The following is a 26,000-nucleotide window of genomic DNA, read 5'->3' as shown; positions in this document are numbered from 1 at the left end:
TATATATATTTTTTTGTCTAGTGAAGCATGCTTTGGGAAGTTGGTTATATAGGGAAGTTCTGGTTCTACGGTGACATTGTAACTCTAGCTGCAGAAATGGGGGCATATTTGTCAATAAACTACATTGATTTCTGTCTCTACTATTTAGCAGTTACAAGCATCTCTCAACTATCATGTGCGGTGTTCCCTGTTAGGTTACCAAAACTTAAGATAGGTATTAGAATAGCAGAAGAGAAAAAAAATCAAAGACATTTGCCTAAAGGTTTATATATTCAACTGCCTAAATATTGTTTTTAGTAATTATTTTCATCCCCAGTTCATCCAAAAAAAATCCAAATTAAAAAAAAATTTCTGGGATGTGTGAGTGGCTCGGTCAGTTAAGCATCCAACTCTTGGTTTCAGTTCATCTCATGATCTCATGGTTCATGAGTTCAAGCCCCATATTGGGCTTCCATGCTAGCAGTTNCACTCTGTCTCTCAAAATAAATAAACTTTAAAAATTAAAAGAAAAGACATATTGGAAAATTGCTTTATTCTCTAAATATTTGGAGGACCCTTCTACGTTTACTAGGTATCTCCTTCTATACCAAATCCCTCTTGGCACAGGCTACGTATACCTTCCCTACACTGATATTCATAGAATCACATTAGTTTCATTTAAGTAATATTTTCTGATTTTATCAGGTCTACCGCCTAATTATTTTATTAATACATACTGATCCGTAACTAGATTCTGGAACTGTTTGAGAGTCAGAGCCATAAGGGACACTGAGATAATTGACATCTACCCTTATATTTTACTAAAGTGTTAACTTTTTTTTTTTTTTTTTTTTTTACTAAATTATAATACTTTAGTTCCTAAGAACTAGCAGTTAGGACTTTCCTATCATGGAGAACCATCAAATACCAAAAAAAATGTGGGTGAGACATACAGAACTTTGGGACTCAGACAGAAGGCCAGAGAGAGTTTGGTAGAAATGAAGACTGAGGTAGGCTGGTGGGAAGTCTTAAGAGGTGTATATGATGTTTTCCTATATACCTTTTACTCCTTTGTGTCTCTAAAGTAAAAATTATAGTTTTGCTGTCATAGACCTGAGGTCTCCTTCAAGATTGAAAGTTGTGTGTAAATTCACATTTAAAAAACATTCTCCTTGCTGAAAAAATTAAGAGGTCAGGATGAGAAATATTCTGTATTTTTATATTATTTAATTTTAATGGAAGTTCAAAGTAAAAATGAAATCCTATGGATGGAAGAATGTGAAATCATAAAAATTTCCACATTATTCTTACTTGAAGGAAATACTTGTAATACAAAGGTACAGGATATTTAATTGAAAATAATTTTCATTTTGTTTGATTAAACATAACTTTATGTTGGTTTTTCTTCTTTTTAAAAAAATCTAACAGAGAAGAAAATCACGATATTCAGACCTTGACTTTGAGGTAAGTTTCTGTGGATTTTTAAAATAATTTTAATTGCTTTGATTCAAAATTGACACACAATTCAACGTATTGCTCTGCAGTATATAGGGGCTCTCTTCTTTAAAACAAATGAGAAATCAAACATTTTTAATTAAATTATTACTGTAAAGCTAGTAGAAAAAAAATTTTACGTTCTAATTGCCTTAGATGTGTGATAAACTGAGATTTTCCAGACAGGGAATCCATTTTATAAATACTAAGATAAATGGGTAATTTATGGTAAAGGTTTAATTTGATCAATTCAGTTTGTTATGAGGTAAGAGTGTTAGTTTCTTCATTTTTCATACTTACAACAGTTATATTGGTTTTACCTCAGTGACTACTTGCAGAGAGCCTGTAAGAATGCTTTGGTTGGTTAGCTAGGCTTTCTCTGGGAATTGCTTTGTGTATTCACTCCTCTTATTCAGAGTCTCTGTGCTACATTCCAGATTCTTTTTTTCAATACAAGTATTGGTTCAGTGTGCTCCTGTGTTCAGTAAATGCCTTTTTACAGATATAAACAAGATGAAGATGTTCATTTTCCAATTTGCATTGAATTTATATTGATGTTGTAATATCGATGATAGAAATTACTGAAATCATACCATTTGAGCAGCTTATGCTAAGCACAAAATTAATGATGTTTGAGAGTCACATAAAAGGCACTTATGCATCTTGATAATTGGGTATGATTCATAGCCTGCTGACATAATTGGATATAATACATTATAAATTTCTCCAGCATATTTGTACTGTGTTGATGCTTACATGGAACTTGATACTCTTAGCTGATATTCCTAAAATTGTGGAAACCTCTTGGAATATGGGAACTCCTAAATCAATCATTTTGTTGATGTAGATGAATGTTGTAGCTCAGCAATAATATATCAGGTATCAAAAGTTGGACTTAGCAGTTTTTATTTACTGCAATGGTAAACAGGCTCTGGTTTTACCCTGAATAGAGTCCGTAAAGAATTGGTCTTTTTAGGAAAATTTCAGAGTACAAGAAACAAAGTAATGATAACCTGGCTTCAATGATTATATGGAAAAATTTCCTACTGATGTGTCTCAGTTTTAGCAACCTGGCATAGGATAAAAAACGTCATCATATCTTGTTTTGGTCTACAAAGAAAAAACATTCAGCAATTTCCACTTTTAGATTTTTTACTGCCTTTTAAGGGACAAATATTTTTTCCTATTCTTTAACCCAAAATTGAGGATCATTGTGTATATATTTTTTGTCCTTAAAACATTAAGTTATATTAGTACAAAGGAAAGGATATGGGAATTAACTCATGAGGCATCAGTGACAAAATATAGTAAAAACCTAGATCTCAAATTAAGCCTCAGTGCAACCAACCAAAGGTACGTAATCACAAACTCTGAAAAGAAATCTGATCATTTGTGTCCCTTGGAGCATTAGAAAAACTATTCCTTTTTCATATATTCTCTATGGCAACTGGTAGCAGATCCCTTAAGCTGATGCTTTTTTCCTGCTGCTTAGCATCCAAATGTATAGCCATGATCTTATCAAAACACTTGCTGATAATGGAAGGATGTTGCAACACAGCAGCCCTGGATAGTTAGCTCTTCAATTGCTGTAGTTATTGCATGATTATGAGAAGTGTAAAATATGAGGGTAGGGTGGGGGCATGATGAAGAGCCCGACTTGCCTCCCTCCCCTTTAATTCAGGCTTGATAAATTTTGTTTATGTCAAATTACTTGATAGTCCCCCAACTCCCACCCTATAAGCCTTCCCACACAATGGTCGACTTGGGCATTTTGCCACTGACAAGCAGATTTGCCTCCTGGGCTCCTGAAAATATCTTCCCTTTAGGCCTCATACAGTCCCCAGAGTCTATACACAATAACAATATTCTCTTAACTCATAAAACATTACCTAGTAAGTGTTGTACCTGGGGAAAAACCCTTTCATGTTGCCAGTCTCCAAGACAACACTGTAGTTTTTGAATAAATAGAGCAGAGTGTTGATTAGCCTTAATGGTTTAACATCAATTCTTACTTTCAGAAATGTATACAGAAAATACTGTAGTGATATTCCTTTGTTCTGTGACCAAACCCCTGACTGGATTTGCATTCCCAGCTCCAAGCAGAGATCTGGTATATAGTGTCAAACTTAAAAAAGTAAATAACAAAGGTTATCAAGCAGCACATGAGTTTATTTGGGAATTGCAATTCAGGACATGCAAGCCTGGAGAGGAGAAGAAGTTGGGAGGCACTATTTTGAACAACAGTTCACTAGAGGAAAATGAGAGAGTTCCCAGGACTGGCACCTTCTCACTGGCTCTAGGAAAGGACAGCTTGCTGTTGCTGGGCCCAGGGGAAATCTTCCTTCTGCTGAAATACACAAGTTATGACTGTGGTAGTATGTGAAAGAGCTCCTCAATCAGGACTTCCAACTCCATTAGAAGGAGGTTTCCTATGTTTATTTTCACCTTTATCCCTTTTGGCCAAGATCTTGGCCTTTAAAAAAAATTGTTCTAAATTTCAGAGTTTATTCCCCTTAGCAATGGCCTGGGAGATACAGGTGATGGTTTTATTTTACCAGGCCAATGCCAGCATAAAGGAAACAAGGGGTAAAGAAAGACTTTTATGTTTAAAGTATGAAGTCTTGATCCAGTGTCTTAAGTGGAAGCAGTCTGCCTTGAGGTCAGCCGCTTCTCTTGTAGATGTCCAGGGTTTGTACAGGACCAGAGGTCAGGTGCAGCCATCTTTAACTGTGGATGTATATCCCATTATCAAGCCCCTGAAGTCTGGCTGTCATTGGCTAGTGAGGAGGACCTGGGATAGTTCCTTTCAAGGAGGCTCAAGGGCAGTCTTTGTTCTTATTCATTCCGAATCAGAAGCATGGGAAAAAATTGTAAATGTTAGTTTACAGAGTCACAGCCACGTATTTGCAAAAACCAGGAGAATTTAGGATCTAGTATAGTTTATTAACAGGATTAGAATCTAATATAGACAGAAGTGCAAACATAATTTTTCTTTCTATACTTACTGATGTTTTTTACCAAAGATAATCATAGCAAAACTAATTAGTTTGCATTACATTTGGCCTGTTTCCACAAGTGTAGCAAGAATAGTGGTTGACCATATAAGCTCTTTTTAAGACTGCTCTGCTAGGACCTTGTAAGCAAGGTGCCAGGGCAACTTTTCTGAGGAGCTTTACTGGCTCCATAAAGTCAGCCTTAGTTTCTTAAAAGCCGTCCTGTCAAATCTGAGACTTTGCACATCTCTCTCGAAATAATACAATGAGAGCCTTGGTAAAATAGCCCATATTTCCAATTGCTATTACAAGAGGAACAGATTCTCATTGAATTTATGCAAATAGCTAGCTGCATTGCCATATGATCCAAATTCTGAAGGGATCAGGTAGGGAGGAAAACATAGATATTTCACCTTTGTTTACAAAGGTATGTTTTACCAAACTGCTGTCTTTGATAGATAGTTTTAAAGAGAAGAAGGTTTTCTTTTAATGTTGAAAGCAAAACAGTAAAGGACCAGCAATGTGTCAAAAATAGAAGTCATAAAATTATAATCCTTCTTAGTTCATCCTATTCCAAGTTATTCTTGTTTCGCTTGAATCCAGTGTTTCATTAGTTCTAGAAACTTTTACCAGTTCAATTTTGTAATCTCAAAGTTATCAGAAACCTGCACTTTTTCTGAGCCCTTTCCATGAATCTCTTTGAAGACAAGTCACTTCTGTAGGTTCACTCTTATAAAAGCATTAGAGTAAAACTGTAACTCCCCGAAAATGGTAAAAGCCTTAAACTGCCCATTATTAAAGATCTGATACAAGTTCATTATAATGGAGTTGACAAGAAAATTTGGTTTTCTGTATAACATTTTAAGATAATAACTGATAACATTATACCAAGACATCAGATTTCCAGGAATTTCATATAATTTCTGTAATACTTACATTAATCACATTCACCTGCATCACATGACCTAAGATGGTTTATCATCACTTATTTTAAAATGTTTCTCATGTAATTTAATATACCAAATAAGCCTAATAGGTTTAACCTCTCTCTTTTTATAAGGAAAAAGAACAAGTCTATTGAGATGTGTGTTAGGGACCTCTTAGAAAACTCAAAGTTAGTAGAAGGTCAAAAAGGCTATTTAGAATTGGATTTGGGGAAGTTTGTCAAAAATATCAAAAGGTTTTAAAACACTTGGTTAAATAGGATCATAGGTCACTATGAAACAATACTTAGTTATCCATTTAACCATGGTAATAATGGAAGATGTTAAAAGGCAAATACAGAAAGTCACATAGTTCTGAGTAAAAACTTACATACTCAAAGACTTGATGAGGACAGCAAATACACAAGATTATTTTAACAAAACAGAATCCTTTTTTTTTAAGCCAGATTACTTTAAAAGATAAAGGAACCCTTATTTACAATCTGTTATCAAAAGCAGCCCAATATTCCAAGACAAATTTGTCCTTTTATCAGGTAAAAGAAAAATTAGTGTTTAATTTTACATAAATACACTATTAATATTAAAGCTTGTTTTTAAAATCCTTATAATAAATTTTATCCAGCTTGATCATACATAAAAATTTTTCCCAAGATTTCATTTTTACAGAACTTCTGCCACTTTCTATGTCCACCTTAGTCTGTCCCTTCTATTTCCCTCAACAAAAATGTATCTCCACACCTCATACTTTTTTTTCTCATACCTTTCTAACTAAAACACATACCCTACTTTCCTTATACACAGAAATATATATACTTTCCTTATTGTTTCTAGTAGCTTTAATCACATGTTAACTAGAATTGTTAACATTTAGAAACCTTATTTTTTTGTGAAAACTAAGCAAGCAATTATGAACTTTTACATTAGCAAGTAGGTTGGTAATTTCATGAATACATCTCATAATTTCTAGAAACATATGCTCCTTCATAGTACAATTTTTTCAATATGGTAAAAGCACATTCATTTATAGACCCAAATATCTTTCATCTCCCTGTAAAAAGAAACCAGAATCAGATAAACCTATGTTCAGTAATGTTTCCATTTTCTATCATATTTAGAAAAGATGGCAATATTCAATGAATATCTATCATTTATTTTCACTTAGGAAAACTTTAAAGTTTTAGGTGACTAAAATATATTGGGGAAACTAAAACGTTTACCTAAAAATATTTATCCTACTTACATTTATTCTAATTTACTTGTTCTTAATGATTATGTTTAGATTATCCAAAAAAACTTGAGACATTAGATGACTAGCCATCAGCCTAAGCTATTTTCATGCTCACAAATTTTGTAAAAGAAATAACATGAACTTACTGCACTTTTAGTAAACCTAGATTGAACAAAAGTTTTATATTTAATGCTGAGAACTCCAAAGACACACATTTTAATTGAGCCAACAGCCTTAAACTAGCTTTTGTACCCAATATTTTCACAAATCATGTGAACCTGAAAAACATTGGGGTTAGTGTCTATTTCTGAGAACTTAATGTACAAATGCTTCATTTGCAAGCCAATTAAATAGGACTTCTTTTATAAAATAGTTTTGGCACTACCATCCAGAAGGAGAAAAATACCGTGTCTATAATATACATACATAGACATTCATAAACACATAGATAAATGCCAAAAGAGGCCTTAGAAGATGCTTTAAGGGTTTTTTTTTAATTCAGTAATCTCAGAAGGTAGTCCACTTATAAACAGTTTTAAGTATTCTCCCTGGGTTTAGTAAATTCTTTAATTATGGCCCATAGTTTGGTAGATGAGGAAGTACCAGGGTATTGAGGATGTGGCAGTGGTGCAGGAAGGAAAGAGGAAGCTGGTACTAGACAGAGAACAGGAGGACAGAGAAAGGAAAAGGTGACCTCAGAAGCCCTTATCTCTACTTTGAATTGTTTGTTTTTCTTGGCTAATTTAGAAACGTTATTTTGCAAAGACATGATTTTAGAGTCTTGGATACATTTGGAAAACTGCAGACACCAATTAAAATAGGCATCCTATTTAGTCTGTTTAATTTTAGAGCTGTCATCTTCTAATTTTGTTCTGGAAAAACAAGTTTGGTGAGGTCAACAGTTCTCCATAGTGGTCACAGAAGTTCTAAATGGTCCAGGGTTAAGTTGTTCTAAAATGGTCCAGGGTTAAGTTGTTCTATTTGGTTAAGAATGTACATGAGGAACAGCCATAGTTTTGAACACAAAACTGGCCAGGGTCCCAGAAGGAGGACCCTCTGGAAAGAATTTAGAGGACTGTGATCCCAGAGGTTCAGCAAACAAATGAGCAGACACTAAAAGTCTGATGCCTTCGAGAATAAAATCAGAGAGCTCAACCAAAAGGAGGCTTGACTCTGACAAGAGGCTTACTAAGCCAAAAGGAGAAAGATGACTCAGAGATGGTGCAAGAGGCTGCAGTGGGTACCATACACCCTGTCTGGGGTTGTTATTTCCTCAGGGGTTCATCTTCTCCATATTCCACTTCTGACACCATGTAATGTCAACCTTAAAAATTAAGGTTGCTTAAGTCTGCATGCTGGGTATGCAGACTGTGATGAGTCCTAGGGCATGAGAGCTCACCCTTCCTGGAATCCTCACTCCATTTTGAAAAGATTCCTTTATTCATTTTCACAGTCATAGGCATTCAATAAATTACTATGGGAAGAATGATTTAAAATTGAAATTAGTCTAGGTTGCTTAAAAAAAAGTTATCAAACACTATATCTGATTTGGAGCAGAGACCACTATAGAAAATGGACTATGGAGGCAGCACCTCAAAGACAGCCATACTGGACTTCAAAGATATTTACATGATACACAACTCAAGAAGATGAATGGCAGGTAGAAATTCCAGGAGGAGGAAGAGGTATGGGGGTTGGCTAAAGGCTAAAGTGTGGAATGCTCAAGACACCAGAGGCAAATTAAAATTCACCAAAACATGAGATCTATAGGTGAGAAGAAGAAGTAATTTAGAAACCATATAGTAAAGAGCCTGCACCCCAAGGGAAGAGTTTTTTATCTAATTTATAACAGAAGCTGCTAAAGTTTTCTGTTCTATTGTGTTCTGTTTGTTTTTTAGTGAGGAATGACTTGCCCTGATCTGAGATATAGAAAGATGACTATGGCAGTAATAGGAAGGAGAGATTGATGTAGGTGAATGAAGAAGTTGAAATACAAATTATGAAGTGTCTAGTCCAGGCAAGAAAAATGAGGTGGTAGGAAAAGAAAGGAATGAAGTGCATGGCAGAGTCTAGAACTGTAGAATTTGGTCCTTAACTGAAAATAGGGGAGCAGAAAAAAGAGGACCCTGCGTTTCCAATAGTAGCACTGACAGATCTAGGAAAAGCAAGCAGACGTCTAGTTAAGCCAAGTTGCATTTTAATACCTTGGGGATTAAGGTGCCTAATATGATGTTAAATCAGAAATATCAGGCAGATAGTTTAAATTGTCTGTCTTAGGTTGAGGGCAAATATGAAGGAATGATTAGGAATGCAGTTAGAAATATCTCAAACTGCAATAGGCAATATTATCCATTCCGTGTTACATATAAAATGGATAGAGAGGTATTTATTTTTATCTTCCCTTCTGAAAACATGGGGATCAACCTTGGCACATTCTTCCATGGAACCACGTAGCCTCTTAAAAAGACCTTAGAATGTTCCTTTGAAGTTCCTAATGAACCTCACACATCCAGCAAACCCATGCTTCTCAAACTGGGGAGAAGTGATGGTGAGCAGAGAGCACAAGAAAGCATCAGTCCAGGACAATTATGGCCCATCTTTGTGGCGACTTGACTTTTTAGATTTTGGGGAACGTAAGATGAAAGATTTTATATTAATTTATATTGTTAAGAACACAACTAAGCTATGGCACAGAAGATAAAATTTATATTATATTCTAAATATAAAGCATGCAATTTCAAAGAAATGTCTTACTCATAATAGGCCCCTTTCTGTTTTGTCCCTGATCCCCTGCAATAAGTACACTCTGTTAGGCAATCAAGCACACTTTGAGAGGAAATGTTTGAGCACCAAGTCCTATGCTAGATCTATCTTTTCTATAATACTAAATTAAACTGCTGCAAATATCTGAAGCCAAGTATATCCTTGAGTGACAGTGACAAAATAAAAAATAATGTAGACCTTACTCAGTTCTTTTTTAGTTCCCTTGTCTAATTTAAGTCCTGGATATATATATATTCAAATAGAAGCATGCTTGAAACATAACTAGATGCTAGTAATGTCAAGCAGTCCATGGGGCTCCAGGTTCTGTCTTAAGGATACTCAGGGGCTCTAGCCAGAGAAAGGTACATAAATCATTCTCTATTCACAACACAGCTTCAAGAATCAAAATTAATTCCTGCAGTGTGTGTTGCTTCCTTAACATTAGTTTTCATTTACTTCAGACTGGTATTCAACAGCCCACTCTGGATTGAGGACTCCTATGCAATGCAAAAAACAAAAAAGAAAAGAAAAATGACCATAGGTGTATACTAGTAAATATGAACTATGACAGTATTGGTGTCTATATTCCTATGGCTAGAAAAGGTAACTTAAGCAAAGTAGTGTCTTAATTCTATGGCATATGATTTCCAGGCCCCTTACTCTAAAGTTTATAGTTGGAAGATTCTCCAACTTTTTCTAACAATCTCTCTTGTTTCTAAAAATCTGCATATAGAAATGCCTATCTTATCTGTAGTTTAGACTTAAATCCCAACTCTGTGATTCACACTTCTGAATTTAGAAAACTTCCAAGCAGTTTGTTTCAAACCCACCTGCAAGCCCCTTTTTAAGCCCCTTGTTAGGAAAATAAGAGATCACAATAGCGTCAGAATGAGGAGGCAGGGTTCCTGTCTGCGGCCAATAAAAGAAGTCTCCTCTTCAGCAGGGAGACCTCTAAACTAGGAGAGAAGGCAAGATTTATGATACCCATCTATGTTGCAAGCACCTTCCCTGGCCTGTATACCTATGCCATCACAGTAATTTCATTTATCCTGTGGACATTTCTTGAGCACCTACTAAATATCAAACACTGTGCTAGGTGTCAGGGATACAAAGGTAAGTGTCTACAAGGTGCTTGGAGACACAATATGGAGATCAGACCTTCAAAAGATAATTGCAGTACTTTATGGGATAGTTGCAGGGTGATCGATATCCAGTTTATGGACTTACTACAGAAAGCATCGACCCACTCTTGTTTGTTTCACCCGCTTTTCCATCTGAATAGGGCATCATCACAAACCTGAATAAGCTAAAGGAGGGTGCTCCCTGAATATGCAAGTGTTTCTAAACAGCATGCTGAGAGAATTGACTTTGGATTCAAAATGCATTCCAGCTGTCTCACCACTGATGTGAGCTTGGGAGCTTTACTTAGCCTCCTGGGCTTCGGTCTCTTAATCAACAAAGGGAGATAATGACTATTACCTCCCTGAGTTATTGTGAAGATTGAGAAAGATAATAATGGCTACCATTTCTTAAGTGGCTCTTACCTGTGTCCTCCAGTAATCCATGATTTATATCCCGTTTTAAATCTTCAAAACAACCCAATAAGCTTATTCTGACTACTGAAACTGGAGCTCCAAGGACATGACATTCTGTGCCTCAGACCACACAGTTTGAAAGTGATGGGACTGAGATCTAAATTCAAGTTCGTCCAGACCCAGAGCTGTGAGGTCTGACATGTCCCAAGTATTTATCCTAGAAGAGGGCCTGAGAAAGGGTAGAGGTTCAAAACATACACGTTTGTTCACACCCGGATTTTTTCTCAAATATCTGAAATTCATCACTTTACAACCTATCACTTTTTCCTATATATAAACAATTAAGGCAGTCATCCTTGAGTTACCAAGACGTAAAATAAAAGATAAGAGTTTTGGGGTACCTGGGTGGCTCAGTTAAGTGTCCGACTTCGGCTCAGGTCATGACCTCGCAGGCTGTTCGTTCTAGCCCGAGTCCGGCTCTGTGCTGACAGCTCTGAGCCTGGAGACTATTTCCGATTCTGTGTCTCCCTCTCTCTCTGCCCCTCCCCCACTCATGCTCTCTCTCTCTCTCTCTCTCTCTCTCTCTCTCTCTCTCTCTCGCAAAAATAAATAAACATTAAAAAATTTTTTAAAAAGATAAGAGTTTTATGAAATATGCTATTTCGGGAGATACTTTTCTGCAGTAAGGTTGCTGATCCTCTCATGACAGCGGTCACACACAGCTTCAAAAAAATGTCATAATAACCTGAGTACAAGGGAGCATTACCAAGCATTTCTCTTTATTGCAAAAGATGTCTCTGTTATTTGACAGGTATTATAACTAAAGCAACCTGAATTTTATGTATAGTGTCAATGAGAACATATTTGTTTATTTAAAAAGAAAATCTACATGAGGTATAGTGTTATCTTCACAAAGTTTTAGAAAACTGAGTTTTCATAGGAATCGATTTCTTTGGAACACAAGATGTGTTTTGGCCACCAAAAGAAAAACAGTGAACAGATAGAACCTTAAGGTGAGTAGCCATTAAAGTTTTTTTTTTTAGGACCAGTGGGATTTATTTATAAGCACAAAAACTTCAAATTATGTGGTTAAGACCATCAAAGGCATGGGTGCTACAGATAATTATTCAGTCCAATAAATAAATAAGGGGAAACCCATATTATTCATGAAAACTAAAACCACAGCATGTTTTTATCCCCAAACATTGCTGGGTTGGAAACTCTCCAGTACTCACTGTGATGCTGGCCTTCATGTCAGTGGACGCTTCCCCACTAAAAAAGCTGAAGGGTGTACTTGAGTCAGTGAACAAAAAGGAATCATGAGCCCATGACAGATATGTGTGCTCTTGATGGGCAGCTCCTGTGTGGTGCTTCTGTCAGAGCCACCAGGCCATCACTGCTATGGTGATTTCTGGCTGTGCCAAGGTGACAATTTCAAATTAGAGTGACTATCTGGCATGAGGATGTATTTGCAATTAATGTTTGTAGATAGGAAGGGTCCCGAAATTCAGCATCCAAATTTTTAATTTCTTTCGATCTTCTTTGCAAGGTCCTTGAGTTTTATTTTTCAGGGTTGCTTTCATGAACCTGTGTAGAACATTGCAAAATGTTTCTTGGTTATGTAGAACTTGCATCCACCATATATATTTCTGTGTATGTTCTAGCAACGTAGCTCCTTAAAATAAAGTCCACTCAGTTCAGAATCAGCTGTGGCCTATTCAGTCAGAATAGGATAAAAGCTCCAATCAATTAACATATCCTAATTGCCATGGGATATATTTAACACTTTGCTTCAGTAAACATGCTTTACCCAATAGAACTATTTGGTTGCAAGAGACAGAGAGTGACTCTGACTAACAAACAAAAGAGAGCTTTGTTGGAAGGATATGGATAAACTGACCTTCTACCCAGCAGACAGGAGGCACAGCCATAATAAAGTTTCACTCCCCAGTGCAAAGTCAGGGTCCTCTCATATGATAAAAGGTAAATGGAGACTGCACAGACAAAATCATCATAGGCCCACCTTAAAATGAGGAAGCTGTGCCAATAACATCAACTGTCTTGCAAGAAAATGTGTTTCTTGTCTTGGGAAAAGAATGATCTCACTGAGGAAAGGGCTTAAGATTAAAAATTATACTAGAAATTCTCTGAATTTCAGAAAATGGAAGAGAGAACAAACAAGATGCAAGATAACTGATTTGAGAATTTTCAAGTTAAAAAAGAGTATACAAAAACTTGGGAATCTGCTCCCTTTGCATTTATTTTAGCGAATTCCCCTAGCACTTACTCTCATAGCCCCACCATTTGTTTTACTTACCTCAGTTCTAAAATAACATGTATTTGATTTCTTATGTGATTATTGCCTATGTCCTCCATTACATACCTCAAGCTATAAGAGGGGAGAAACTGTACCAGATTTTGCACAGCATTGTTACTTAAGCAGCTAACACGATATATGGTGTTCATGAATATGTATTAACTGACAGAATGAAGTGTCTTTAGAGAAATGTCAGTAGCGTGACTTTAGTACTACTGCACCCTAGCAGAAAATAGCTACATGGTAATAAGATTCATTATTATGAGAAACGCTATTTGTAAGTTAGAGCCACAGTTAATATTCTGATGACTGTAGTTTTATTTTAAAGGTACTCCCTGTGACACAAGTAGTATTTTAATCAGTGTCTTAGGCCCTGGTACTGCAAGGGAATTTTTGAGTCCCCGGGGATAGAATGTATTTTGTTATGTTTGCCAGTTTATGTGGTCCTTAAAATCCCTCCACTGAGTTGCTTATGCAAATCCTCCCTCTCATAAATCTCCATCAGCCATTGCTAGTCAAATTATGTTTGCCTGGTGTTTCTCTGTAAATCCTGCAAATCTGTTTCCTGTACTCTCCCCAAAACTGATGGGAAGTTAATCACTCTGTAATTGCTTGCTATGTTTCATGTCCTCATCATGAGTAATGTTGCCATGTTCTCATCCTCAACCACCTGATTCGTTAACAGCCAACTCCTAGAACTAAGAGGAGCAACCATGAAAATAATTCGGTTAGAGCAAGACTTAAAATGTCAGAATTCTCTCATAAAAGTAGGCTAATGAAAATAGAAGAAATTAGCTAAACAAAGTATTGCCTAACACAGAGTCATTAAATATAGGAAATTAAATTTGGTGTAACAGAGAATAAGGCTTTTTAAAGTATGATAAAGATTTAATTTGCATTTCTCTTTTGCTTTTTTTTTCCCCCAAGGAGATAGTGTTCTCTACAAGTGTCTTTTTAGAAGAAAACCATTCTTTATAGATCTTCCCCTAAAGATATATTTCCTTTCCTTTTGAGAATATTTGGTAATTAAAATAAATCATAGCTTAAGCTATGGTTTAAGCAATTGGTATGTTTGAATCATACCTTAAGCATGAATACAATACACCTCCAAAACCCACATGAGCACATGCTTTACAATGCTATAAAATCTTATACAAACATGGAGTCACAATCTTGGAAAATCACTGAAATATTGATTTTTAACTTCTAAAATCAGAATTGAAGAAGGTACTTTCTCCTTTAAAATAATACTTGTAAATACAGAGGATTTATTATCCTCTCTGTAAATTGCTCTGTAATAGAATGGATTCAGCCCATGATACTTACCCTGAGGTCATTTTTATTTAGAACTCTATCTGTTGAGTTATGATGAAGTTGGGAGACAAGGACGTAACCAGGGATAAAGAGTATTAAGATATTTGTATCAGTGATTTGAGTAGTTCATCTACTACACAATTTATGCTCTGAGTCCTTTCATTAAGATTCCGTTCCATCTTGTAAACAAATATATGAAACCTATGGGTCAGATTTTCCTTCTGCAAAGCTCAATCATTATTCAAGGAAAGTGTAAGATTTTAGGTCTCACATATATTTCAGACACTTTAGTGCTTTGAGTCAGCCTTAAAAGGCAGTGCCTGGGAGCTTGCTCCCCCTTTAGTACAGCCAGCTAGGATTTTAGTGTTTATGGAAATAAAACATTAAAAAAAGTAATATTTACCATGACAAACATTGAGAGACTTGGGTGCTTTACAAGTCCAAATTTTTAAACATTTTTTTATGTTATTACAATTTTTGTAAAACAGCTTTAACTTTGAGTGATGAAAATCTTACACAGGAATGACTGCTACATTTTTAATGCACCCACAAGAGAAAACTATTTTTTGGTAATCTTGTAAGTGGAAATAAAGCCAATTCTTCATGTTTAAGAAGTGCTGACTAGGAAACAAGGATTGGCTGCAACTCATTTGCATTTTTGGTGTCTTTAGGGACTTCCTGGTTCCTGCCAAACTTGATTTTCCTTATTAGTTAAAGTGAACATATTAAAGCTCTTTTTAAAAGGTATAAATCAAATTAGAAATGGGAACGACTCTGTTCTCTTTTGCAGAAGGTCATGCATACAAGGAAGAGACATATGGAACTGTTTCAGGAGCTGAATCAGAAATTTCAAACTTTGGACAGATTTCGGGACATACCAAATACAAGCAGTATGGTGAGTATGCTTTGCCTCATCAATGCCTGGCCCCACACTGATGTATCACGTCAGCTATTACCTTTGCCCTCCAGGAGCTTTTCACTGTCTTGTGAACCCAAGAGTGGCATCCAGAGGAAAAAAAATAATGCTACAAAACGTATTCTGGAAGTACTAAGAAACAAATTAGGAATGATAGACTCTTTAAGCATTTTTATTCCTATTTTAAACATTTTCATTTATAAGCTTTAACTGGAATTATATATCAAAAATGTGTTAGGTTCACCTGGCCCTTTTATGATCACTAAAAGTCAGTTGATTCATATACTCAAATAGCTTTTCCATTTTCATTTGAATGTCTGGCATTTTAAGGTCATAAAATGTATGTGTGTGTGCATGAATACACACTCTGTTACCTGAAACAGAGTATTAGGGTTTGTCTCCAGGAGATTCACTTGTTGAACAAGTGACAAGAGTTTTGAGAAATACATCAACATTGGAGACTTTGGTTGTTGATTGGACCATTTTTTTTCTCATTCATCCACACTACTACAGTCTAAGCATTAGAAATTCATCACATCATATTTTGCGGTTGCCATGTACATGGCACAGATATAGCTCCAGAGAAGGCTATGTAATTATTTGTGAGAGCACTGAATGAGGAGTCCAGAAAACAGTATACCAGTGAAAGCTCCCCCAAGAACTATCTGATCTTGACAAAATTACCCAGCTCAGGTTTTGAACACTGAACTTAGAAAACAATAATTAATGCCTTCTTTGGTTCTCATAACACTTTCCAGAGCAGGTAGGGCACTTGAGAGGTTAAGAAGCTGAAACTCAGCTCTAAGAGGGCTGGGGCTGCCATCTGACTCCATTGTTCTTCACTTCAAAAATAGTGCTCTTGTTCTGCCTTACACCTTTGCAGCCCTCCCCCTCCTCCCTACATATATATGGTATATACATCACTCTAAAAGACATGGTATTTGATCACTTTCTAACTCTAGTGAGTCTTGTATATGTGTGTTATGAGTCTAAGTCCTAGCTTCCTGATTGGTAACATCAGCTTATGAGAACAAGAATTTACATACCTTTGTTTTTCTTGTATTCCTCTCAGTACTGGTACAATGCTGGTCGTGGTAATTTATCAGTACATAGCTGCTCTTGATTTATTGAATGTTTCTTCTGATAGTTCCATCTGTGTTTGTTAAATGAAGATTATTAGAAATACAATAGACCTTAACTCTTAATTGGTCTGTAAATAATTCACGTATACATCAACCTATTTTCCTCCATACAGCAAGAATCACACCTCATTTGTTAGCATCAATACAACGCCGGGCATATAGAAGACACTTATATGTAATGAGTCGTTCGTTCTTATCTACTCCTCCTGATATTGGGCCGTCAGTTTTTAGTTTGCCAGGCAAATGAGAATTGCACCATTGAGATTAGAACTAAACACATTAGCTACTCATTCTGGAATATTGAAAGCTAACATTGAAATAAATTGAAGAAACGTCATTTGTTTTTTTTTTTTAAAGGAGAGCGTTATGTTTACAAATCTGAAAGCCTTATGCAATAGCTACAGCTGGCTGACTGCGATAATATGATTGTAATTTCCCCTAGTTGTATGGTCTGGGTATTAAATCATTAATGGCACAAATATCTGTATCTCCGTTTCCTGACAACCAAAATAGCCTACTAATTACACTACATCTCAGCAGCAGCACGCCTTTTCTAGAAAAGATTTATAAATATTTATCATTTGGAAGGTTAGGAGTGGGAAGGATAGAGTTGTCATTGCTGCTTGACTATTGTCCTAAATATCTGAGAACAGGAAAAAAAAGAGTTCCTTATTCAGTTTTGATTAATAATGAACATGTGAGTGAGTTCATTATCCTTAATTCAGTCATAATTCATGTGGCACATTGCTAATGAAAAACTGGCATAATTGGGTAGAGAAAGACATTTTCAAAACAAAAATCTCAAAGTCTTTTCCTTTTTTCTGGCTACTAACTCATAACACCTGCCTAACACTGCAAATGATGGTAATTATGTAGAATTTGGGGAATCAAAGGGAACCCAAAAGACCATTTCGTGCATTTCCCTGCTTCCAGGCAGGACAACATCTAAATCACATGACAAAGAAAAGGCAGTGTTAAAAGAATGCTCTTACTTTGAGTGTGTCCCACAAACTCTTCACCAGCAAGATCTCTTTCCCCCAAGGAACTTCTCCAAATTCTTACTTTTTTAGAATACAGAATAAATATACTCTCTTTCCCTTGTCCCCAGAATTGGTAGATTGTTAGAAGGAGGGGAAGGAAAAAGAAAGGGAAGGAGGAAAAGAGAAATGGGTAGATGGAGGAAGGGAGGGACTTGTCCAGAAGTGACTAGTCTGATCCTGGACCCATGAACTATGGGAAATGCTCAGGTGGCCCTGCTGTGGTCCAGCTGGCCACGAATTCTCATACTCAGCTAACATTCCATTTCCGTGTATACAGCCTAAGACAAAATTAGCATCTTTGGAAGCTTCATGTATGTTGGCTTATACTGAGTTTATAATTTTTTTTTTATTGTGGTAGAATAACAGCATTAGTTTCAGGCATACAACATAATGGTTTGCTATTTTGTAGACATGCAAAATGATCACCCAGTTAACCTACTTTCCTCCTGTCAGTGTATCCAGGTGTATAATATACGATATTGTTATTACATCTCCATGACTTATTTATCTTAGAAGTCTGTACCTTTTGACCTCCTTTTTCCATTTCAACCTTCTCCCAAACCCCCTCCCCACTGGAAATCAATCTGTTCTTTACACTTATGAGTTTTGTTTCTTCATTTGTTTTGTTGTTATATTGCACATATAAGCGAAATTATATGGTGTTTGTCTTTGTCTGTCTGACTTATTGCATAAGCATAATGACCTGTTGTCACAAAAGGCAAAATTTCATTCTGTATGAGTAGTATTCCACTGTGTGCATGTGTGTGTATGTATATATATGGTGTGTGTGTGGCACATTTTCTTTATCCATTTGCCCATCAGTTGTACACTTGTGATGTTTTCCATTATCTTGGCTATGTAAATAATGATGCAGTGAATATAAGGGTACAAAATGTCTTTTCAGATCAGTATTTTCATTTTCTCCAGATAAATACCCAGAAGTGTAATTGCTGGATCATATGATGGTTCTGTTTTTAGTTTAGGAACCTCCATACTGTTTTCCACAGTGGCTACCCCAGTTGACATTTCCACCAACAGTGCACAAGCGTTCCTTTTTCTCCACATTTCTGCCAACATTTTTTATTTCTTGTCTTTTCGATAATAGCCATTCTCACAGGCATGAGATACCTCATTGTGTTTTGGTTTGCATTTCCCTGGTGATTAGTGATGTTGAGCATCTCGCCTATTAGCCATCTGTGTCTTCTTTGGAAAAACATGTACTCAGAATCTATGCCCATTTTTTAAGTGCATTGTTTTTGTTGTTGTTGTTGTTGTTGTTGTTGAGTGTATGAGTCCTGTATATATTTTGGATGTTAATACCTCATCACATATATGATTTGCAAATATCTTCTCCCATTCAGTTACATTTTTATTCAGTTGATGGTTTCTTTTGCTGTACAGAACCTTTTTAGTTCAATGTAGTCCCGTTTGTTTATTTTTTCCTTTTCTTACCATTGCCTTTAGAGTCGGATCCAAAAAAATGTTGCCAAGACCTGTGCCAAAGAGCTTTCTGCCTGTGTTTACTTCTAGGAATTTTATATTTTTTAATCTTATTTTCCAAGTTTTTAATGCACCTAGAGTTCATTTTTGTATATGGTGGAAGATATTAGTCCAGTTTAATTGTGTCACAGGTCACTGTCCAGTTCTTTCAGCACCATTTCATGAAGAGACTGTCCTTTTCCCCACTGTATATTCTTGCCTCTTTTGTTGTAAGTTATTTGAACATATATGCATGGGTTTATTCAGAGCTCTTTATTCTGTTCCATTAATCTACGGGTCTGTTTTTAGGCCGATACTATACTATTTTGATTACTATAGCTTTGTGATATAGTTTGAAATCAGGGAGCATGATGTCTCCAGCTTTGTTCTTTTTATTCCAGATTGCTTTAGCTATTTGGGATCTTTGTAGTTCTGTATAAATTTTAGAATTGTTCTGTTTCTGTGAAAAATGCCATTACTATTTTGTTAGGAATTATATCAAATCTATAGATTGCTTTGGGTAATATGACATTTGAACAATATTAATTCTTCCAGTCTATGAGCATGGCATATCTTTCCATTTATTTTTGTCTTCTACAATATCTCTCATCAATTTCTTATAGTTTTCACTGTATAAGTCTTTTACTTCTTACTTCTGTTTATTCTTAGATACTTTATTCTTTTTGATAGAGTTGTAAATGGAATTGTTTTCTTGACTTCTCTAACAGTTTGTTGTTAGTGTATTAGAACACAAAGGATTTTTATATATTTTGTATCCTGCCACTTTACTGAATTTATTGGTTTTGACAGTTTTTTGGTGGAATCTTTAGGGTTTTTGATTTGTTTTTAATGTATTTTTTTGTTTTGGCGGGGAGAGAGCACTAGTGGAGGAGAAGCAGAGAGAGAAGGGGACAGAGGATCCCAAGTGTGCTCTGTGCTGAGTGCAGTGGTGAGCCTGATGCAGGGCTCAAACTCAAAAACTGTGACATCGTGACCTGAGCTGAAGTCGGACGCTTAACTGACTGAGCCACTCAGGTGCCTCTTTAGGGTTTTTTACACATAAAATTATGTCACTTGCTAATAGGGACACTTTTACTTATTTTGTTTCTAATTTGGATGTTGTTAATTTCCTTTTCTTGCTTAATTGCTTCAGCTAGAACTTCCAGTATTATATTGAATAAAAGTGGCAAGAGTGGCCATCTTTGTCTTGTTCTTGATCTTAGAGGAGAAGTTTTTAGCTTCTCACCACTGAGTTTAATGTTAGCTGTGGGCTTGATATATAGCATTTATTATGTTAGGACACATTCACTCTATAGCCACGTAGTTAAGAGTTTTTATCATGAAATGATGAATTTTGTCAGATGTTTCTGCATGTGTTGAAGTGATTATGTGATTTTTATCCTTCATTTTGTTAATATTCTTCATTAAAATCACATTCTTTGATTTGCAGACGTTGAACCATCTCTGTGTCTCTGGAATAAATCACATTTGATCATGGTATATGATCTTTTTAATGTATTGCTTAAAATTCAGATTGCTAATATTTATTGAGGATTTTTACATCTGTGTTCATCAAGGATAATAGCCTGTAATTTCCTTATATGTGGCATCCTTTTCTGGTTTTGGTATCAGGGTAATACTGGCCTCATGAGTTTGGAAGTGCTCCTTCTTCTTCAACCTTTGGAAGAGTTTGAGAAGGATTGGTATTAAATCTTCTTTGATTACTGGATAGAATTTAGCAGTAAAGCCATCTGGTCCTGGACTTTTGTTTGTTGGGAGGATTTTGATTACTGATTCAGTCTCCTTGCTAGTAATCAGTCGATTCATTATCTGGTTCTTCATGATTCAGTCTTGGAAAATTGTCTGTTTCTAGGAATTTATTCATTTATTTTAGGTTGTCCCATTCTGTTACATTTGTTATGTCCAATTTGGCATATAATTGTTCATACTAATCACTTATCATCCTTGTTTGGTATTATTTATAACATCTCCCTTTCATTTCTGTTTTATTTATTTGAACCCTTTCTCTTTTTTTCTTAGAACCAGCTCTTTGTTTCGTTGGTTTTACTATTGTCATTTTAGTCTCTATTTCATTTATTTACACTCTGATCTTTATTTCCTTCGTTCTGCTAACTTTGGGCTTTGTTCTCCTTTTTCTAATTCCTCAGGGTGTAAAGTTAGAATGTTTGAGATATTTCTTGTTTCTTGAGGTAGGCCTGTGTCCCTGTGAACTTCCTTCTTAGAACTGCATTTACAGATCACATACATTTATTATGTTTTATTTTCATTTTTGCCTCAAGGTATTTTATTTCTTTGATGTTATTTTGTGATTGATTTTCTGTTTCATACAATTGTGTTTTAAATAGATGATTTCAGTCTTCTTAAATTTATTGAGACTTGTTTTGTGGCCTAACATATAACCTATCCTGGAGAATGTTCCATGAGCACTTGAGGAGAATGTGTATTCTGCATGTATCTATTAAATCCATCTGGTTTAGTGGGTCATTTAAGGCTGATGTTTGACTTTCTGTCTGCATGATCTATCATTGATATACGTGAGGTATTATAGTCCCCTGGTATAATTGTATCATTATCAATTTCTCCCTGTAAGTCTGTTATAATATAGGCTTTATTTATATGCTTCTAGGTTGGGTGCCTACATACAGATTTATATCTTCTTTTGGATTGACCCCTTTAGCATTATGTAATGCCCATAATCTTTTATTAGTCTTTGTTTTAAAGTTTATTTTGTCTGACTTAAGTACAGCTACCACAGCTTTCTCATGGTTTCCATTTGCATGAAACATCCTTTTTCATCCCTTCACTTTTAGTCTGTGTGTCCTTACATCTGAGGTGAGTCTCTTATAGGCAGCGTAAACGTGTCTTGTTTTTTTTATCCATTCAGCTATTATGTGTTTTGATGGAAGAGTTTAGTATATTTACATTTAAAGTTGTTATAGATAGGTATGTGCTTAATTGCCATTTTGTAACTTGTTTTCTGCCTGTTTTTATGGTTCTTCTCAGTTCCTTTTGTCTTCTCGCTCTCTTGTGGTTTGATGCTTATCTTTAGTTTTATGTATCTACTACAGGTNATATATATATATATATATATATATATATATATATACATACATACCAGTCTACATTAATAGCAAGTTAAGTTTGCACACATTCTAAAACTCTACATTTAACCGCCCACCCCAACATTTGACGTTTTTGATGTTCCATATCACATTTGTGTGTGTGTTCCATAATTAATTGTTGTAGTCATTATTCTTACTACTTTTGTATTCTTGGTTGGGATTTTTGCTTGCAGCACGTTGAATTGTTGTTTCACTTGATGTTGTCCTGTAGGTCCCTTTAAGCTTTCTTCACTTTTTGGTTTTTTTGTGTGTGGTGCTCTGTTTGGGTGAGTTCTACTGCTGGATACAGTAGTTCTTTACCACTAAAGCAGCATGGGCCTCAGACCTAAAGGGTGTCCACACTTTTGTGAACAATGGCGAGAACCACAGCACAACTGGGAATACCATGGGAGGCCAGAGGAGATGAATAAGAAAGCCAACCTTATTATTACCCACTAACAGAACCCCTCAGAAATTCAGTCAGTCATATACCAGCAATAATACTGTGAAATTAGAATCTAGACATTGTGACAAAGTTTTAAACTGGCCATTTTAGTTCATGGATCCATGGTCCTTGTCTTCAGAATATAAATTAAAAAGCACATCTGTTTCAAACATAATGAAATCCCTGTTTCCAAAGCAAATGAGCGAATAGTTTACATACCTTGAATTTTTTTTAGGACTGAACTAATAGAACTTTGTCAAGCTAAGGATTCCCAGAAAGATCCTTTAAGACACAGCCTTTGTCTAAGAAGGATAAATCCTCTCTGTGGCTTGATTCAGCAGAATTCACATCAGTGAACCTTTCAATCAGTGATTGATGATTCAGGTCACTGTAATGCCCTGAAATGTTCAACCATTCCCCATTGCCTACAAAATAAATTCCAAATTGAGTGCCCTGGCATACATTGTCCCTTGTGATCTGGCTTTCAGTTCACCTCTGCCTGGTTATTCTAGTCTCTTTCATTCCAACTAAAATCAGCTGTTCTCAGAGTTGTCCTATCTGCATGTTCTCTGGATTTTTACTTCTCAGTATGCATTGCTTGTTCAGCCACCCAACCTCCAATCACACATGTCTTTATGTTGAAGTTCATGGAAACCAAGTAAATTACTCAGAGTTACATTCATATGAAATGGAGCAACTGGAATTTGGATCTGCATGTATCAGGCTTTACATCATATGCTTCCTAGTGAACCATGTTGGTTTTCCATCTTTATTCTCCCTAGTGCCTAGTATTATGCCCAGCACAGAGCAGCTGATAAATATTAGTTGAGGGGAGCAAGCAAAGAGGGGAAGGGAAGAGTTACAAGACTATATAGTTCATAATACTTTGGGATAGTAGACTAAATCAGAATTAATCCGCTCCATGTAGCTTAAAGGTTAAAAACTATCATGTCTTAACTACTAGCTATTTTCTTGTATGTCCTCATGATTAAGGCTAATAAGCATTAAAAACATCTACTGTATTGAAGGCTTTCATTTAATTTCTAGTTATGATAAATATTTCTATAGGTTTTCTCTTGTTTATACTTGAGAATGTTTTTCAGTATAGTCAGGAGAACCCAGATAATCATTCCAGTACCTGTTTTATATTCCCCCTGCTAATTAATTACAGTCAGTGAAGGCTAAAATTTAGGGTAGAGAGGGGAAGAATAAAGGACACATTCAACAATTATAGCTGCTTAAGTGTTGTAGTTTAATCTGGTCTAAAGAGAATTCAGTCCTGATTTCCTTCTTGTTCTTTGATGTTATTCAGCTTAGTCTATCACATTCAAATTCCCTCATTTTACAGAAATCTTAAAATAACACTATGTAAAATAGATCAAGTTCACTGGTAAATCTTAGCAAAATATCAGGCTATAGAAACGTTGAATAATGTGTACTCATATTTATTGAGCCCCTACAACATGGAAGGTCTGAGTGGTATCCTAATTAAGCAGATCTTAAATCTTAGGTAGTAAGAGGGTGTATACTATGAAACATAATGAAGATTGGCCTGTGGACATTATTTAAAACCCCTTATATCGGTGGGATATATTTTCCAAAAATCTGTGCTCTTTGAAGGGAAGAATGATTTTTGCTAAATTAGTGTGCTACCCAAATATATAGAAAGTTGTGGGGAATTTTCAGCAGGGAAAAAAATAGATCACACAAAGGACACAATAGCATTTTAATACTCTAAGCAGGATAATTTCTTGAATTTGGGTCTGCATGTGACTAAGCAAAGTTAATGAAATTCAGTTTTATGAAATATGACCACTTTGGGACTATTTTTAGTATTACATAATATGCCCCATTACATATCTTCAAATCTTGTTTATCTCACCAAAGATTCAGCCAAAATACTTAAATTTTCTATGTCTAAATGTTTATTTATTTTGAGGGAGAGAGAGAATCCCAAGCAGGCTCCATGCTGACAGCACCGAGCCCTATATGGGGCCTGATCCCATGAACCGTGAGATCATGACCTGAACCAAAATCAAATGTTGGATGTTTAACCAACTGAGCCACCCAGGTGCCCCAGATTTTTTACATTTAATCTTAACACAAAAGCTTCTTCCTTCCTCAGTACATAGCTATCCTGAGAAGACACCTAAAACACAACATCATCTACTTTGCCTTCCATATATTATTCAATTCCTTTGATTGGTAGAAGTTTTTAGAATAACATAAAGAAGGTGTTCATCAGTTTTTTCAATGAAAGAAAACTAAAATCAAAACCATTTCTTGCAGCTGGCTACAATTTCAAATCATCTCTGAATCATATAAACTGGATTAAGGTCACATGCATGCTTTCTTCCTGGGATCTTCAACAAGTGGCAATCCTTGTCATCAAATAGATGACTCTCTTCTCCTCTCTTCTCAACAGGAAAACCCAGCACCAAACAAGAATCCATGGGACACTTTCAAAAACCCCAGTGAATACCAACACTACACCACAATCAATGTCTTAGATACAGAGGCAAAGGACGCTTTGGAACTGAGGCCAGCAGAGTGGGAGAAGTGTCTGAATTTGCCTCTGGATGTGCAGGAGGGTGACTTTCAAACAGAAGTTTAACGAAGTCAAAATGGACTGAGGTGGACATAAAACAATTTATTGCACTGACACTTAAGACTTGGGAAGCCTGACATTTCTATCTGGACAGTGTGACTATCCTATGTCAGGACCTTCATGTGCCAAATGTCAGTGGTGTTTGCATATGGGAACTTCTCACTAGTGAGGCTAGTGGAGAGAGGACCAGGTGTACAGTTCTGACCATCCTGTGTTGTAAGTACCCGTGGAATGGATTTGTAAGGTAATCTTTATAGATAAACCTCAAGCAACGATTCATGTTGTAACCGCTTCATATGGTTTAGTTTTCAAAAAACTTCACCATGAAGCACAATGTATATATTTATGCAGTTTTTAAAGTTTATAACAGTCTGTTTGGCCATTACTACACTTTTTACTTTATAATATAAAAGCAAAGTTTTTGTCATTAAATGAATGTTTGTTGAGCTACATTCTTCATTGCTTTAAATGCAATAAAGTAATAATCTCACTTTTATATGAATAATATATTTCACATCTTTATTATTGCAGTTTTCTCTAGAAAGCTCTGAGTAGCTTTCTCTGCTGCAACTGTGTATAAAATATTTAAAATGTTGTATGGTGTAAATAAACTTTTGTCTACATATCAGTTTTTTAGTGCATTTTATTTTGGATTTGTTGAACAGAAATTTACATATTTAT

General features: G+C 35.7%; 1 protein-coding gene across 1 annotated transcript in view; it reads left to right on the top strand.

Annotated features, from left to right (window-relative positions):
• The window catches only part of ADGRB3 (adhesion G protein-coupled receptor B3), a 453,898-nt gene extending 428,137 nt beyond the window's left edge, over nt 1-25,761 (top strand). Inside the window, exons 28-30 of the mRNA XM_077767234.1 lie at nt 1,408-1,443; nt 15,358-15,462; nt 25,137-25,761. Coding sequence (XP_077623360.1) covers nt 1,408-1,443; nt 15,358-15,462; nt 25,137-25,325 — 330 coding nt within the window. The 3' untranslated portion in view covers nt 25,326-25,761. The remainder of the gene's footprint in view (nt 1-1,407; nt 1,444-15,357; nt 15,463-25,136) is intronic.
• The last annotated feature ends 239 nt before the right edge of the window (nt 25,762-26,000 follow it).

The sequence above is a fragment of the Crocuta crocuta genome, unplaced genomic scaffold, assembly GCF_008692635.1.
Source record: "Crocuta crocuta isolate KB4526 unplaced genomic scaffold, BGI_CrCroc_1.0 scaffold518, whole genome shotgun sequence".
In the NCBI taxonomy this organism is placed as follows: Eukaryota; Metazoa; Chordata; class Mammalia; order Carnivora; family Hyaenidae; genus Crocuta; species Crocuta crocuta.
Note: the sequence above shows the minus strand (reverse complement) of the source record. Positions and strands in the feature narration are given on the sequence as shown.